General features: G+C 36.3%; 1 protein-coding gene across 3 annotated transcripts in view; it reads right to left on the minus strand.

Annotated features, from left to right (window-relative positions):
• Positions 1 to 2710: 2710 nt before the first annotated feature.
• LOC115217471 (leucine-rich repeat extensin-like protein 3) overlaps positions 2711 to 14190 on the minus strand; it is a 15414-nt gene continuing 3934 nt past the window's right edge. For 2 of the 3 annotated variants that reach the window (XM_036507402.1, XM_036507403.1), the window contains exons 2-6: positions 12406 to 12569; positions 11249 to 11276; positions 5473 to 5599; positions 4189 to 4374; positions 2711 to 3494 (exon numbers count right to left, since the gene is read on the minus strand). In XM_036507402.1, the coding sequence (XP_036363295.1) occupies positions 3253 to 3494; positions 4189 to 4374; positions 5473 to 5599; positions 11249 to 11276; positions 12406 to 12569 (747 nt within the window). In that variant the 3' untranslated portion in view covers positions 2711 to 3252. Of the gene's footprint in view, positions 3495 to 4188; positions 4375 to 5472; positions 5600 to 11248; positions 11277 to 12405; positions 12570 to 13580; positions 13697 to 14190 lie in introns of all 3 variants that reach the window. The other variant, XM_029787176.2, reaches the window with a different exon arrangement.

Consider the following 14190-nt stretch of genomic DNA (forward strand, 5'->3'; position numbering starts at 1 on the left):
GAGAAGCCTTTTTGATAAAAAAAAAAAATTGTAAATATTTTCAAATGAAAAGAAGTGTGATTTAACAGATTTGCTTGTTGTCTCTAGCACATCCCACGACCACCTTCCTCGTTTCTTTGTCACTCTGACATGTATTGGTATTTTTCAATATTTTTCTCTCCATAAACACGCTTTATGCTATTAAAGAAAAAATTTTTGAAGATTCATGATTTTTGCTATCCCCCCACACACACAAACACCACCACCAAATTTCAAAATATCAGAGGCGGCCTTTGCTGGAATTTATCTACAGTGATTTTTAAAAAGTGGTAGCTAAATTTGCCACAGGAATTTATTATCTCTCTTGACCTTAATGACCACCAGATTGGTGACTGTGAGGCTTATCTCCCCTGCATTTAAATGTTTATCTTTACTTTCTACCGATGACGTCTTCACACAAACACATTCACAGATACACTCGCAAACACGCAAATATATACATATATGTATATTGTCACCAGAAAATATAAACTTGGTATACCCTAGGGAATTTCTACAGGCGCCTCCTCTGCAAATGGAATTCTGTCATTTCCTTGATGTCATAAAGATCATGTCTTCCTTCGTACATTCCTAAATAATTTTGTTCTTACTTCAAACCCTCTGATACTGCTGTAAAAGCTAAGTTGTCAGCATACAAGAGTTCTATAGGGTCACCGGTCTTAAATCCACCTGTTATGACTTGAGGGCTATAATAAATTGGGGATGGGTTGAGGAATGAGCCCTGATGTATACACCTACTTGCACCTTAAATTCATTACTGAAATTCACCTTGCTGACCGCCCTTTCATACATAACTTATATGTCCTTCATAAGTTATTCATCTACCTCTAGTTTCCTTAACAACCACCAAATCACAGCGTGAGGGACTCGATGAATGCTAGATATAGTGGGCTTACTCCTAGCAATGTACTTCGATTGCAGTTGTTTCACAAGGAATATGGCATCAGTTGCTCAAAGCCAATCAGCATTCAGATTAATCCTGTCCCTAATCTGTAACTTTCATAATCTTGTCCAACAGTTTGATGTCTCTACTTCCTTCTCTCTAAAGCATTTTCCTTCCCCTGTGGCAGACTGCAAAACCAATCATTGGTAAGAAAGCTGCCTGTATTGCCTCATTTACTATTCAAGTGATTATCTTGTACCCTATTCGGTCCGATATTCTAAGGTTTTTAGTGATTTATCCCTGACTATCAAGCTGCTTTCCCTGCTTTTGTATTATTACTTTATCATACTGCTGAAAAAGTTGGATGACAAGTCTTTTGCTCTCTCTCTCTCTCTCTCTCTCTCTCTCTCTCTCTCTCTCTCTCTCTCTCTCCTCTCTCTCTCTCTCTCTCTCTCTCTCTCTCTCTCTTTCTTCCAAGCATTCTCCACACCATTCAGTAGTGTTTTGTAGTAGTCCCTTATGCTTCTTATTAGTGACAGTGAGAGCAAGTGTGCCTTTATTCCATATTGTTCTCTAACATCTTGATTTTCTCTAATTCACTTTCTAGCAATGAGGAACACCTTATACCCCTAATCTGTACATCACAGAACATTCGCAAACTACTTTTTTGCCTTTCCTCTTATACTTGATGTTTGTCCTATGCTTTAACAATTTGGCATTTTTCTCTGCTGCTCCCCACCTCCCTTCCAATCTTTCTAAACTTGTTGCTTTAATCTTACAACATTGTCTACAAGTGTTTCACTGCTAACATGTCAACTTGCATTGGGCTAGTACCTTGTACTAACCACAAGTCTAGCCTGTAGAGTCCAACAGATTGTCCCATAAAAACTAGCAGTTTTGCTCTATGTTATATGCCTCTATCTCCTCCCTGATGTCAAAGATATCACTTAACACCTCTCTGAATCTATATCCAATTAAGGGCTGTTTTAGTTTCCAGGTATTCCTCCTTCAAATTGTCTTTTTTGTCTCTGAATCAGAGTAGCCCATATTTGAAGTCACTAACTACACATCTGTGTTGGGAGGTATATTCTTCACCTGGGAAGCACTTGGCATTTACAGCCATCCATCTATTTTGCTTTATATAATCTATCTCATTAGTGCACTGACTGGGTGGTTTCCTGAAGTTTGTGATGCAGATCTTGAGAAAATTTGCATAACAGAACTCCAGGAGTCTTGATTTCTTCCTTATTCTCATACTGTACCTAGAGCCACCATGTATTCTAAATAGCCATCATGGTTTTTTTCTGTCATGTCCATTAAAGTTGTCAGCTGTTATAGTGAAATCTTCATAATCTACTATCAAGATAGTCTGTTTAGAACTCATAAAAATAATCCTCCTGCTCATCCACCAGTTCTGAATGTGATGTATATGAAAAGATAAAAGGTGTTTAATAATTTTATCACATGCCCTCACTACTTCATTTGCCTTATCTATTAATGATTCTGATTACAGCATGCCAACTCTATCCACTCTATCACCTTTACCTATCTGGAAGAATTCCTTACCTATGAGGGTCTTGGCTAAGACATTCTTCCTCTATGCACGCAGCACATACCAACTCATCTATGCTCTCATACTTCTGCAAGCTCAAATAACCTACTTCTAATCTAGCCAGCAAAATGAGAAGTAGGTCTCATGATCTGCAATATGAACCAGATAGGTGGGTGGACAGGCATTAAAAAACAACTCTTGATCATATAAGAACATATTTATTTATAATGCAAGCTTTACAGAACACGTTTTAATAAAGTCGTAAAATAATATTTTAAAACATTTTTCTATGAATTTAAAGTAACAGTAACTGAATATTGAATACCAGTAAATTGCATTCAAAAGAATGATATATATTTAGCATACAGTGTATACATATATCACAAAGAAATATTTTTTAAATAGCTCTACACTTGACTGCAAGAAGATTCAACCAGTTTTCTATCAGAAGAAAATCTGTTTTGTAAGCAAGAAACAATCTATTGAGTTGGCTAGTTGCATTATACTTTTTTATAAGTAGCCAAAATCCAAAGCAGATTAAAGGCAAATTATCATTAAATGATACCATTTTGGATATAAACATATTATATTTGTCATGGTTAATAGTATTCTGGGAAATATTTCAACTTAATTTTTATCTGAATTCTAAGATGAAATTTGGCTAGTCTGACTAAATAGAGTATAATTACACCTAAAGCTATGTCAAAATATGTGTTTCTCATGTGCAGAATTTCATTTGAGTGTATATAGTTGCACTTAGTGTTCAGGTCTCATGTCTTCAGAAGTTGAATCCATCATCACAAAATCCATCATTGTTACCAATATCGAAGTTATTGGTGTCAAAACTGTTATCAACATCAGTGAAGTCAGTGTTCTCAATATTTGTGTTATCGACATCATAATAATTGTTGATCTGGATATTTTGGCTATCATCAAATCCTGTATACCCACCACCATAGCCACCGCCTGAAAACCATCCAGCTCCAAGGCCAAATCCCAGGGCATCACCCAAAAGAAGACCTGTAACAGAAAGTATAATTCAGGATTATATCTATACTGTATTTACAAGTAGCTGAAGAATAGATGGTCTATATTACATCACAATCATTGAGCTGTAACATGGAAAAGATATTGAGTATATACTATAAAGTAACATGCAAAAGTTATCATCATCATCATTATTTTAACATCCACTTTTCCATGCTTTCAAGAGTCAGGTAGAATTTGCTGTGGCAGATTTTCTGCGACCAGATACTCTTTCTGTCACTGATCCTCATTTTTCCATGGCTAGACATGTTTTCCATGAAAAATTTGAAATGAAAAATTTGAACATCACTTATACGACAGTGACTCACATTCATCACATGATGTTGAGATAAGAGGACACACGTATGCACACACACACAACACATACACACACACACACACACACTCACACAGAACTTCTTTCAGTTTTCATCAATCAAATCCACTACATAAGGCTTTGATCATTCTGAGGTTATTGTAGAAGACACTTGCCCAAGGTGCCATACAGTGGGACTGAACCCAGAACCATGTGGTTAGAAAGCAAACATCTTACCACACAGCTAAGCTGTGCCTATAATTGCCAAATATTTATTCTATTAACTTTATGGGAGTCTCGCTAATATAATAAAAAGTACATTTGGTAGCAGGAGTAATTGAACTCAGAATTTATAAGAAAAAATTAAATAACCTGGAGCAAATCCATCATTGGAACTTCTCTCTTCCCGGACAATAACAGTCTGTGGTGGTGGCTGTTGTATCCTTGGATATCCTACAGGGGAAATGGTTGTCACCTGCTGTTGGTACATTGGTGGATAGCTTGGTGGAGCCCTGTTGATGTTTGTACCAAAGGTATTTGGCAGATAATAAGGTCCACCTGAAATAGATTCACAGAGTTTATTAAATGTCAATGTTACAAACAATTTGTTGTTGTTGTTGGTTCCTTTTTGAGCCATGCCTGGCTTATAAGGGCCAGTTTCCAGGTTTCATTGGCGTATAGGTTCCCCACCTGGACAGGATGCTGGTCCGTCACAAGTGAACTACTGGATGCAGGAGGAAAGAGTGAGAGAAAGTTGTGGCAAAAGAGTCAGCAGAAGTTTGCCATTACCTTCTGCTGAAACTGTTTCACTCATAAACACACACATCGCCCAATCTGAGATTTGAACCTGTGGTCCCTCGACCATGAGTCCACTACTCTAACCACAAGGCCATATGCCTCCACACTACAAACAATTACAGAACAGATATTATCTTCAATTTTTTTTCTTCCTCTGCAGAGATTCTTGATTCAGCAAATATCAATGATATGAGAGATGGCAGGGTGGGGTTACACTGGGCTGATACTTAATTTATCTACCTCAAAAAGATAAAAGGCAAAGTTGATCTTGACATGACTTGAACTCACAGGACAGAGAGTTGAAACAAATATCACTGCATTCTATCTTATTCCTAAATAATGCTACCAATCATGTGTGTGTGTGTGTGTGTGTGTGTGTGCATGTGTGTGTGTGTCTGTGTGTTTGTGTGTCTGTGTGTTTTCGTGTATGAGAGAGAGAGAGAGAGAAATACAAAAGATCTGATAACCAGAAACCGGTAGCCTTGTAAATTCTTTCTTGTTCTTCAGCGTCAAGAACAGCAGAGAAAACTTATGCTCTATAGGCAGTGAAGAGATTAAGTAAGTAAATTAACACAAAGACGGCACACTCAGAAATCTACCAAATCTTTTTTTTTTTTTAACAAAAGATGATTTACTCTGAAATAAATTATGTTCAAAAAGATGAGCTGGTCAGGGCTACAATGTCTTTTTTTAACCATATCTCAGTTCCATCAGAGTTAATCTGTGACTAGACAAAACCATAGCAATAACAGCCCTTCACTCATTTGCACAGTTGCTCATAACACAGGTACACAGAAACACAAAGCTCTTCAGAAATGCAGTTTACAACATTTATATCTGTAATAGATGCCATAGTACCAGGAGGTGGTGGTGGTGGTGGTAGTGGTTGCAGTGGTGGTGTTGAAAAGGGTGGCTGTGGAAGCATGTTTACAGAAGTTTCAGTGCAAAGTGGTGTACCGTTGCTACTATCTGGCTGTTGTGGCAACTGCAAAAAAAATAATTAAGATAAATAGAAAAAAGGATTTTGAATATTTAAACAAGAAGGCTACAGACAACATAATTTTTAACACAGGCACAAAACTCTTAGATATTACAAGAGAAATGAGATAAAGTGTATTGATGTCCTTCTCAAAAGAACTCAAAGTAACAAGAGGAGTGAAATAAGTTGCAACCAGGAAAGAAAACCAGATGACAGACTCAGTTCACGGAGTGCTTACTTTTTGCTCTATATTGGATCTAACTGTACTAATTATACACGATGTGATGGTTTACATACTGCTGAGACCCCTTCGGTCATGACTGACCTTGGAATTGCACCTAGAAAATTACCCTCCCAGTCACAAGTCCGGGCAAGGTTGTTTATGGAAGACCAGCAGTTGCCCATGCATACCGGCCTCCCCTCTCCACGCCACCAGTGTTATCCAAGGGAAAGGAAAAGGCCGATACAGCTTGGCACTTGTGACATCGCAACTCATTTCTACAGCTGAGTGAACTGGAGCAATGTGAAATAAAGTGTCTTGCTCAAGAACACAACACGCAGCCCGGTCCGGGATTCGAACCCACAACCTCGTGATCGTAAGCTCAACGCTCTAACCACTGAGCCATGCGCCTTCACTGGTTTACATACTAATTGGTTTAATACTATGTTCTGATTCTTTTATCCTTTTGCTGGTTTGTCATAGAACTGTGACAATGCTAGGGAACTGCCTTCAAGGTTTCTGCCAATTATATCAACCCCAACATTTCATCAAGTACTTGTTTTATTGATCCCATAAGAAATGAAAGGTGAAGGGATGGACTAAAGGGATGTAAATCAAACGGAACTAACAACTTAAAGGTTTTTCTTTTCCTTTTTTTTTTTTTTTTTGAAGAACTGGAAAATTCCACCTTTACCTGATTAATTCTTTTTTGAAGAACTGGAAAATTAATTTTCTGATTAATTTTCTAGCCTTATAATTTTAGGTCTAAGGAGGATAACTCTTGTAACTTTTTTACTTCCTGCATTTTAGTTTTTATTTTCGTTTTTCATTTTCCACTTTTCATTTTCCGTTTTTTTAACCTTCCACATTTTCTATATGCTGCCTTCTCAACTTTTTCATGTTTCTTCTCTTATTTAATATTTTTAGTTCAGTATGATGATATGTGGCTTGCGTCTGTATGTTTCAGATATTTCTTAACATATGAAACTATTAGTAGCACTTAAAAAGATGTATTATGTCCTTTAAATAATATATGTGTGTGTGTGTGTGTGTGTAAATAATGTGTATATATATGTGTGTGCGTATTTATGTATGTATGTATGCATGCATGTATATATATATACACACACATACATGAATACATACATACATACATACATACGTAAATGTGTATATATATATATATATATATATATATACAGGGGTTGGACAAAATAATGTAAGCTGGCAGTAATTACAGCTTGAATTCTATGAGCTATGGACTCATACAAAGTTTGAATTGTTTCCAAAGGAAACAATGCAATGGCATTGCTGGGATCTTTGGCACTATGCGGTGTTGACCCATTCTGGTATAGGTGTAGCTTTCAATACCAAAATTTAGCACAATTCCTTCCTGGATCTTCCAGATGTATATTACTGCATACCTCTCCCATTTTTGCTCCAAGGAGTAGAGTCTTAGCTATTTCAACCTTTCCCAGTAGCTGAGCTGTTGCAAAGAGACGATCTTCTTTGTGAATCTTCTCTGGATTGCTTCACCATCCGCTGTTAATCTCACACTGGTGGGTGACTATAGCTGGAAGCAGTAATCCAGGTGGCTGAGGACAAATGTCCTCCATAGGACCATCATGGTTTCCTTATCTCTGGTTCTGAATGTTCTTGGGATCCATCCAGCCAGTCGTCTGCACTTTGTTGCCATCCTGGTAATGTGCACTTGGAGAGAAGTATCATCACTCATGTTGATACCCAGGTCCCCCACTGATTTAGGCTCTGGGATTGAAATTCCCTGTGGACCAGTGTAGCCTGTAAGTTTCATATTCAGTTTTGGATGCTTGTAGTGCAGGGCTTGGAATATTTCAGCATTAAACTGCATATTATACTCAGTGCATCTATAAATTGAGTCCAACTCCTGCTGCAGATGTGCAACATTGCTGGGGTTCTGTATTTTTTGCAAGACTTTCATATCGTCTGCATAGCTAGCAAGGATGACTATCTGGGCAGTTATGCCCATGGGCATATGGCGTAGTGGTTAAGAGTGCGGGCTCCTAACCTCAAGATTCCAGGCAGTGACCTGAATAATAATAATAATAATAATAATAATAATAATAATAATAATTGCCCTGATGCAGTACCAGGCAGTGGCTCTCATGGCTTCTGATCTTAACTGATTGGAAGTGTTATCATGTACATTGTTTTGTCTTGGTATAAAAGATGGGCTACAGCAAATATTCTGCTCAATACCACAGATTTGCTTGTCAGTTGTTTGACCTTAACCAGTTGAGCATGTCCCTTAGTGGCTGACGATATGTGCATCTCTGATCACGAGCAGAAGTAGTGGGGGAGCATCATAGCCATGTGTTGAGAGGGATTCTTTGGGGTTTGAATAATTCACCTCTGGAAACATGGGTGGTTCTTTCAACATCCTTAAACAACCCTTATTCAGGGACCTTTTGAGCGGGATGGGCTACTCAACCTGAAGAAAATTCTAACTGGGCCCCACCTGCAAGGTCATGTGCTGTTTATCTTGATATGAGATCACCATGTTGCGCACATATGGTTGTGATGCATGTGCCTGGTGTACCTTTATCAGACGGGTAGTCATGATGGGTATATTGGGCTTCGTATATTTTACCCCAGTGTCACTTTGATGGCATGCACTGCTCTCTCACTCAATAATAATAATAATGATAATAACATCAAAAAATACCTTAGGAATGAGAAAATTTCCCCAAGACACTTGATGAAGGCTGGAGAGTATATCAGTCAAAACGTTGTGTTAACAACAAACAAGAGGAGGACAAATATCAGTCAAATGTAAATAATGTAAATAATGTATAATCCACTTTGTCAAAGGCTTTTGCAAAATCAATGTATATTCCGTCCACATTTGAGTTGTTGAGTAACTGCCTCAACACCCAGTCATAATGTTATAAGAGCTGAGTCAGGCAGCTCCTACTTGGTCGAAAGCCACACTGGGTATCACTCAGCAAGTTATTTTCTTCAAGGAATGCGATTAGTTACCCTCTGACTATCCGTTCCGTGACTTTGCTGATGTGTGAAGTCAGAGAGATAGGCCTATAGTTTTTGGCATCTGCTCTGCTTCTCCCTTTATGGATTGGGCATATTATTCCCTCCTTCAGCTTGCTTGGCAGTCTGCCATTTGCAAGAAATCTCTAGAAAAGAATCTGGAGGAGTTTTGCCAGGGCACGCTTACATGATTTGGGGACGATTGTTGGGACACCATCAGGACCAGCAGTTGAGCTTGCGTCCACCTCATATGTATATATATGTATGTATATATGCATATATATATGCATATGTATGTGTATATATATATATATATATGTTTATATGTATATATGTATATATATATGTGTGTGTGTATGTGTATGTGTATATATATGTGTAAATATATATGTATATATACAATGTACTCTAAGAGACACATGTAGCCTTGTTTACACTGTATTTCATCTAGAACGGTGTCTATTATTATTATTTTTTTAAAAGACATCCGTTAGATTCTTATGTTATAGTTTTACTGCACATATACACTTGCATACACATTGATATATATTTTTTATTTTTAGTTTTTTGTCTCTCTCACCATTATTATTGTTGACATCATTATTTTTCCTGTTCGCAACTTGGTTTGTAAATTACCAGATTTCCCTTATTGCCCCATCTATGTTCTCTTATTGTATCCTATTTTATTTTTATTTTATTTTATTTTATTTTTATCTCATTTTACTTCATCTTATTAAACTTTTTTTGATGTCCTTCAAAAGATTCATCAATGATGAGAATGACAATGCATAAATTAAATTTTAAATTTTATTTTTATATTTATTCTTAATTTTAATTTTTTATTTTCAATTATAATCATAATCACTATGATTAAAATATTTTCTTACATTTTTGCATTGTATTTCGAAACGTATGTATGCAATGAATTCAGTTTTATAATAAATCTATATGTTTCAACATCTTCTCTCCGTTTTTTTAATACTTGTTTATGGTATATTCTTATACCTATAACAAATATCCTCAAGATGTGTGTGTGTGTGTGTGTGTGTGTGTGTGTGCATGTTTACTGTCCATGCTAGCACATGGGTAGGTTTATTCAACTAGATGGGCTGCTGAGCACCTCATCTAACTCAGCATTTCTTTCTGACTTGGTTTCTACAGCTGAGTGCTCTTCCGAACACAAACCACTTCACAGAGTGTACTGAACTGTTTTTCATGACATCAGCTCCAGAGAAGTAGCCATGTCCTCATCGTGACTAAAGGGATCTCACAACCCCATATATTTTCTTGCTTGTCCACCTCTTTGTAGAGTAAGAAGCATGAACAATATAGGCATGAAAAATTGTGATAAGAGAGGTATGAGGTAGTGGAATTTTTCTTCGAAGTACTCGGTATTCTGAGATTTGTACAAATATTCAAGGTAAAATTATTAGTCTCAGACAAAATATCTTGCAGTATTTATTTACAATCTTTTACATTCCAAGTGCAAATCCTGCTGGAGGCAACTTTATCTTTAATCGTTCTGGTGTTTGGTAAATACACCAGTGAATTAATGGAGTTGATGCAATCAACTATACTTCTCCCCACAAACCTCAGGTTTAGTGTTTATGTTAAAATGAGCATGTAGGCACAGGTGTGGATGTATGGTTAAGAAGCTTGCTTCTCAACCATGTGGTCTTGGGTTTAGTCCCACAGTGTGATACCTTGAGTAAGTGTCTTCTACTATAGTCCTTGGCCGACCAAACCCCTGTAAGTGGATTGGTAGAAAGAGACTGAAAGAAGTTTGTCGTGTGTGTGCATGTATGTATGTATGTATGTATGTATGTATGTATGTATGTATGTATGTATGTATGTATGTATGTATGTATGTATGTATTGTGTGTGTATGTGTGTGCATGTGTGTGTATGTATGTATGTATGCATGTATGTATGTATGTGTGCATGCATGCATGCGTGTATGTATGTATGTATTGTGTGTGTATGTGTGTGCATGTGTGTGTATGTATGTATGTATGCATGTATTGTGTGTGTGTGTGTGTGTATGTATGTATGTATGTATGTATGTATGTATGTGTGCATGCATGCATGCGTGTATGTATGTATGTATCTTTGTGTTATGCTTGTCCCCACCAGTACCTGTCAATAGGTGATGGTTTGTTTACATCCCTTTAATTTAACAGTTCAACAAAAGAGACTATTAGAATAAGTACCAAAATAAGTACTAGGGGCGATCTGCCAGCATAGCCACAGTCCATTAACTGAAGCAAGTCAAAGATAAAAGATAAAGGATATTATATCTTCACAATAATAAAAAAAAAATCAAACTATTTTAGAAAATGTGAAAGGAAAAAAGGTAAGGGATCAAAGTGTGAGTTATATATCAGATTTGCAGGTTAAATATTGGCACTTACAGTTGTTTTAATAGCTTCAAGCCAACTCCTGGAATGAGAAAAAAAATTAGGAATTCAGAATAAATAAGCAACTAATAAAAAATAATTAATAATTAAAATGATCGAATATATCCACATAGGTTCAGGCATGGGTGTATGATTAAGAAGTTTGTTTTGCAATCATATGATATCAGGTTGACTTCTATTGTGCAGTACCTTGGGTGTATATCTTCTACTATAGACTCAGGTTGACCAGTGCCTTGTGAGTGAATTTGGGAAATAGAAACTCTGTGAAAGCCTGTTGTGTAAATATATACATACATACATACATATATACATACATATATGTATGTATGTATGTATGTATGTATGTATGTATGTATATGTATGTATGTATGTATGTATGTATACATGTATGTATATTTATATATATATATATATATATAATATATATATATATATATATATATATATATAGTTTAGGTTTACCAGGGACATACGTGGTTGCTTCACCTATGTGTGGCCATGTATGTGTGTGTGTCTACATGTGTCTGTATGTGAGTATTTATCCCTCTTCCGCCACTTGATAACCAGTTTGTTTATGTTTTTGCAACCTAGCTCAGCAAAATGACCAATACAAAAAAAGCCCCAAGCTTATAATAAAAGTAAAGGGGTTAATTCATTAGACTGAAACCCTTCAAATCAGTACCTCAGACTGCAGTCCAATGTCCAACACAAGTAAAAAGGAAAGAAAAACCCGACCATCTTGGAACATTCATGGCAATACACTGGAGAGAAGATATATCAGACATCTGCAACATATCATAACCCTGACACTATCACATGGGATACACAGGAGATATTTTCCTGATGCCCATGCATCAGATATGACACACATTCCCAATTTTTTTTTTTTAACCACCAAGGTAACTTGAGACCTATAACTCAGAATGTGTGAAACAGGGGTAAACTAAAATCTGAAAACAAGCACTGACATTTAGAACAAACTTGTGAAAATGTTTTGGATAGAGAAAGAAGTCTGAAAGGAAAAAATAAAATTAAAGCTAGAATGCTTTTAATTATAGGACTGCTCAATTGGAGTTGACCTGAGGGTTAAACAACAATAGCATCCATAAATAAGAAAGCTACCCGTCTCCTGCCTTGTCCATTCTACTTACCCTAAGTTGTCTGCATCCGTGAATAAGAACCATTCAATCTTGCTGCTTCTACAAGGTTTGTCTGGTACAGCCATTAAAAGCTTATCTTGTCCATAAGGTGGCAGTTTAGGTTTACCAGGAACATACTTGGCTGCTTCACCAATGGCTAGGAATGACATTATTTGCTGGGAAATAAAAAGGAAAGAACTAAATTCTTTGTTTGGCACGAGATCAGTAAAGGCATTAAAACTGTCTACCAGAGCCTTAAGTTAACTAGTGCCTTGTGAACGAATTTGGCTGACAGAAACTGTAGGGAATCACCTCACACACACACATACGCACACACACGTATGTATGTATGTATGTATGTATGTATGTATGTATGTATGTATGTATGCATGCATGCATGTATGTATGTATGTATGTATGTATGCATGCATGCATGCATGTATGTATGTATGTATGTATGTATGTATGTACGTTTGCATGTATATATATATATATATATATATATATATATATAAACACAGGAAAAAACAACAAAAGTCAATTAGATATATGCATTGAATGTATGTATGTATGTATGTATGCATGCATGCATGCATGCACGTATGTATGTATGTATGTATGTATGTATGTATGTATGTATGTATGTATGTATGTATGTATGCATGCATGCATGCACGTATGTATGCATGCATGCACATATGTATGCATGCATGCATGTATGTATGTATGTATGTATGTATGTATGTATGTTGTATGTATGTATGTATGTATGTATGTATGCATGTATGCACGCACGTACGTATGTACGCATGCATGCACGTATGTATGTATGTATGTATGTATGTATGCATGCATGCATGCATGCACGTATGTATGTATGTATGTATGTATGTATGTATGTATGTATGTATGTATGTATGCATGCATGCATGTACGTACGTACATATGTATGTATGTATGTTAGTATTTGTCCCCATTACACACAACTTGACAACTAGTGTTGGTTTATTTACATCCCTGTTACTTAATGGTTTGGCAAAAAAGACAAAAAAATCTGATGGAATAAGTACCAAACTTTAAAATAAGCACTGGGATCGATTTGTGTGACTAAACCCTTTGCAGTAGTGCCCCAGCATGGTCACAGTCCAATGAGTGAAATAAGTAAAGGATAGAAGATAATGAGATACCTTCAAATTAACAACACCTTCCAAAGATTTGCATTCTTCATCTTCAAACCATTCCAGATTACTGTCGCTATTCAATACTAAATATTTCTTTTTCCAGTCTTTAGAAAATAGTTTTTCTGAAATGAATAACAATAATTCCAATAATCCTAATAATCTCAATGTAAATTCAAAAGGTCTTTTTTTTTAAACTTTAGTTCAGCTCTTATCAAAAAGTTTTATTATGAACATTCCATTTTTTATTTTCTTATTAAATAGAGCATCTAGTAAAGACAAATGGCTTACTGGTGTGGATGTTGAGCTCATGGCTGTTAGGAGTAGATAGAATAATTACCAGTCAAGATATGCAGTTGTCACTAAATTTGCCCTTTCTACTATAAGGTCCCATGCTCTGATAAAATGTGAAGCTACAATACAGAAGCACAGATCCACTTAGATATCATAAGGCATTTGATCCAGCATGTTACCAAGTCTGTTATTGACCACCGTAACCTATTAGCATTTAAACCAGCCATATCTATCCTAAATATTCCACCTGCTTCAAGTTCCTAACCAGCCAAATCCAACCTTTCAGGTTACCCTACAATGTCATTCTAAAAATAAACAATCATAG

Source organism: Octopus sinensis, linkage group LG11 (assembly GCF_006345805.1).
Source record: "Octopus sinensis linkage group LG11, ASM634580v1, whole genome shotgun sequence".
Lineage (NCBI taxonomy): Eukaryota > Metazoa > Mollusca > Cephalopoda > Octopoda > Octopodidae > Octopus > Octopus sinensis.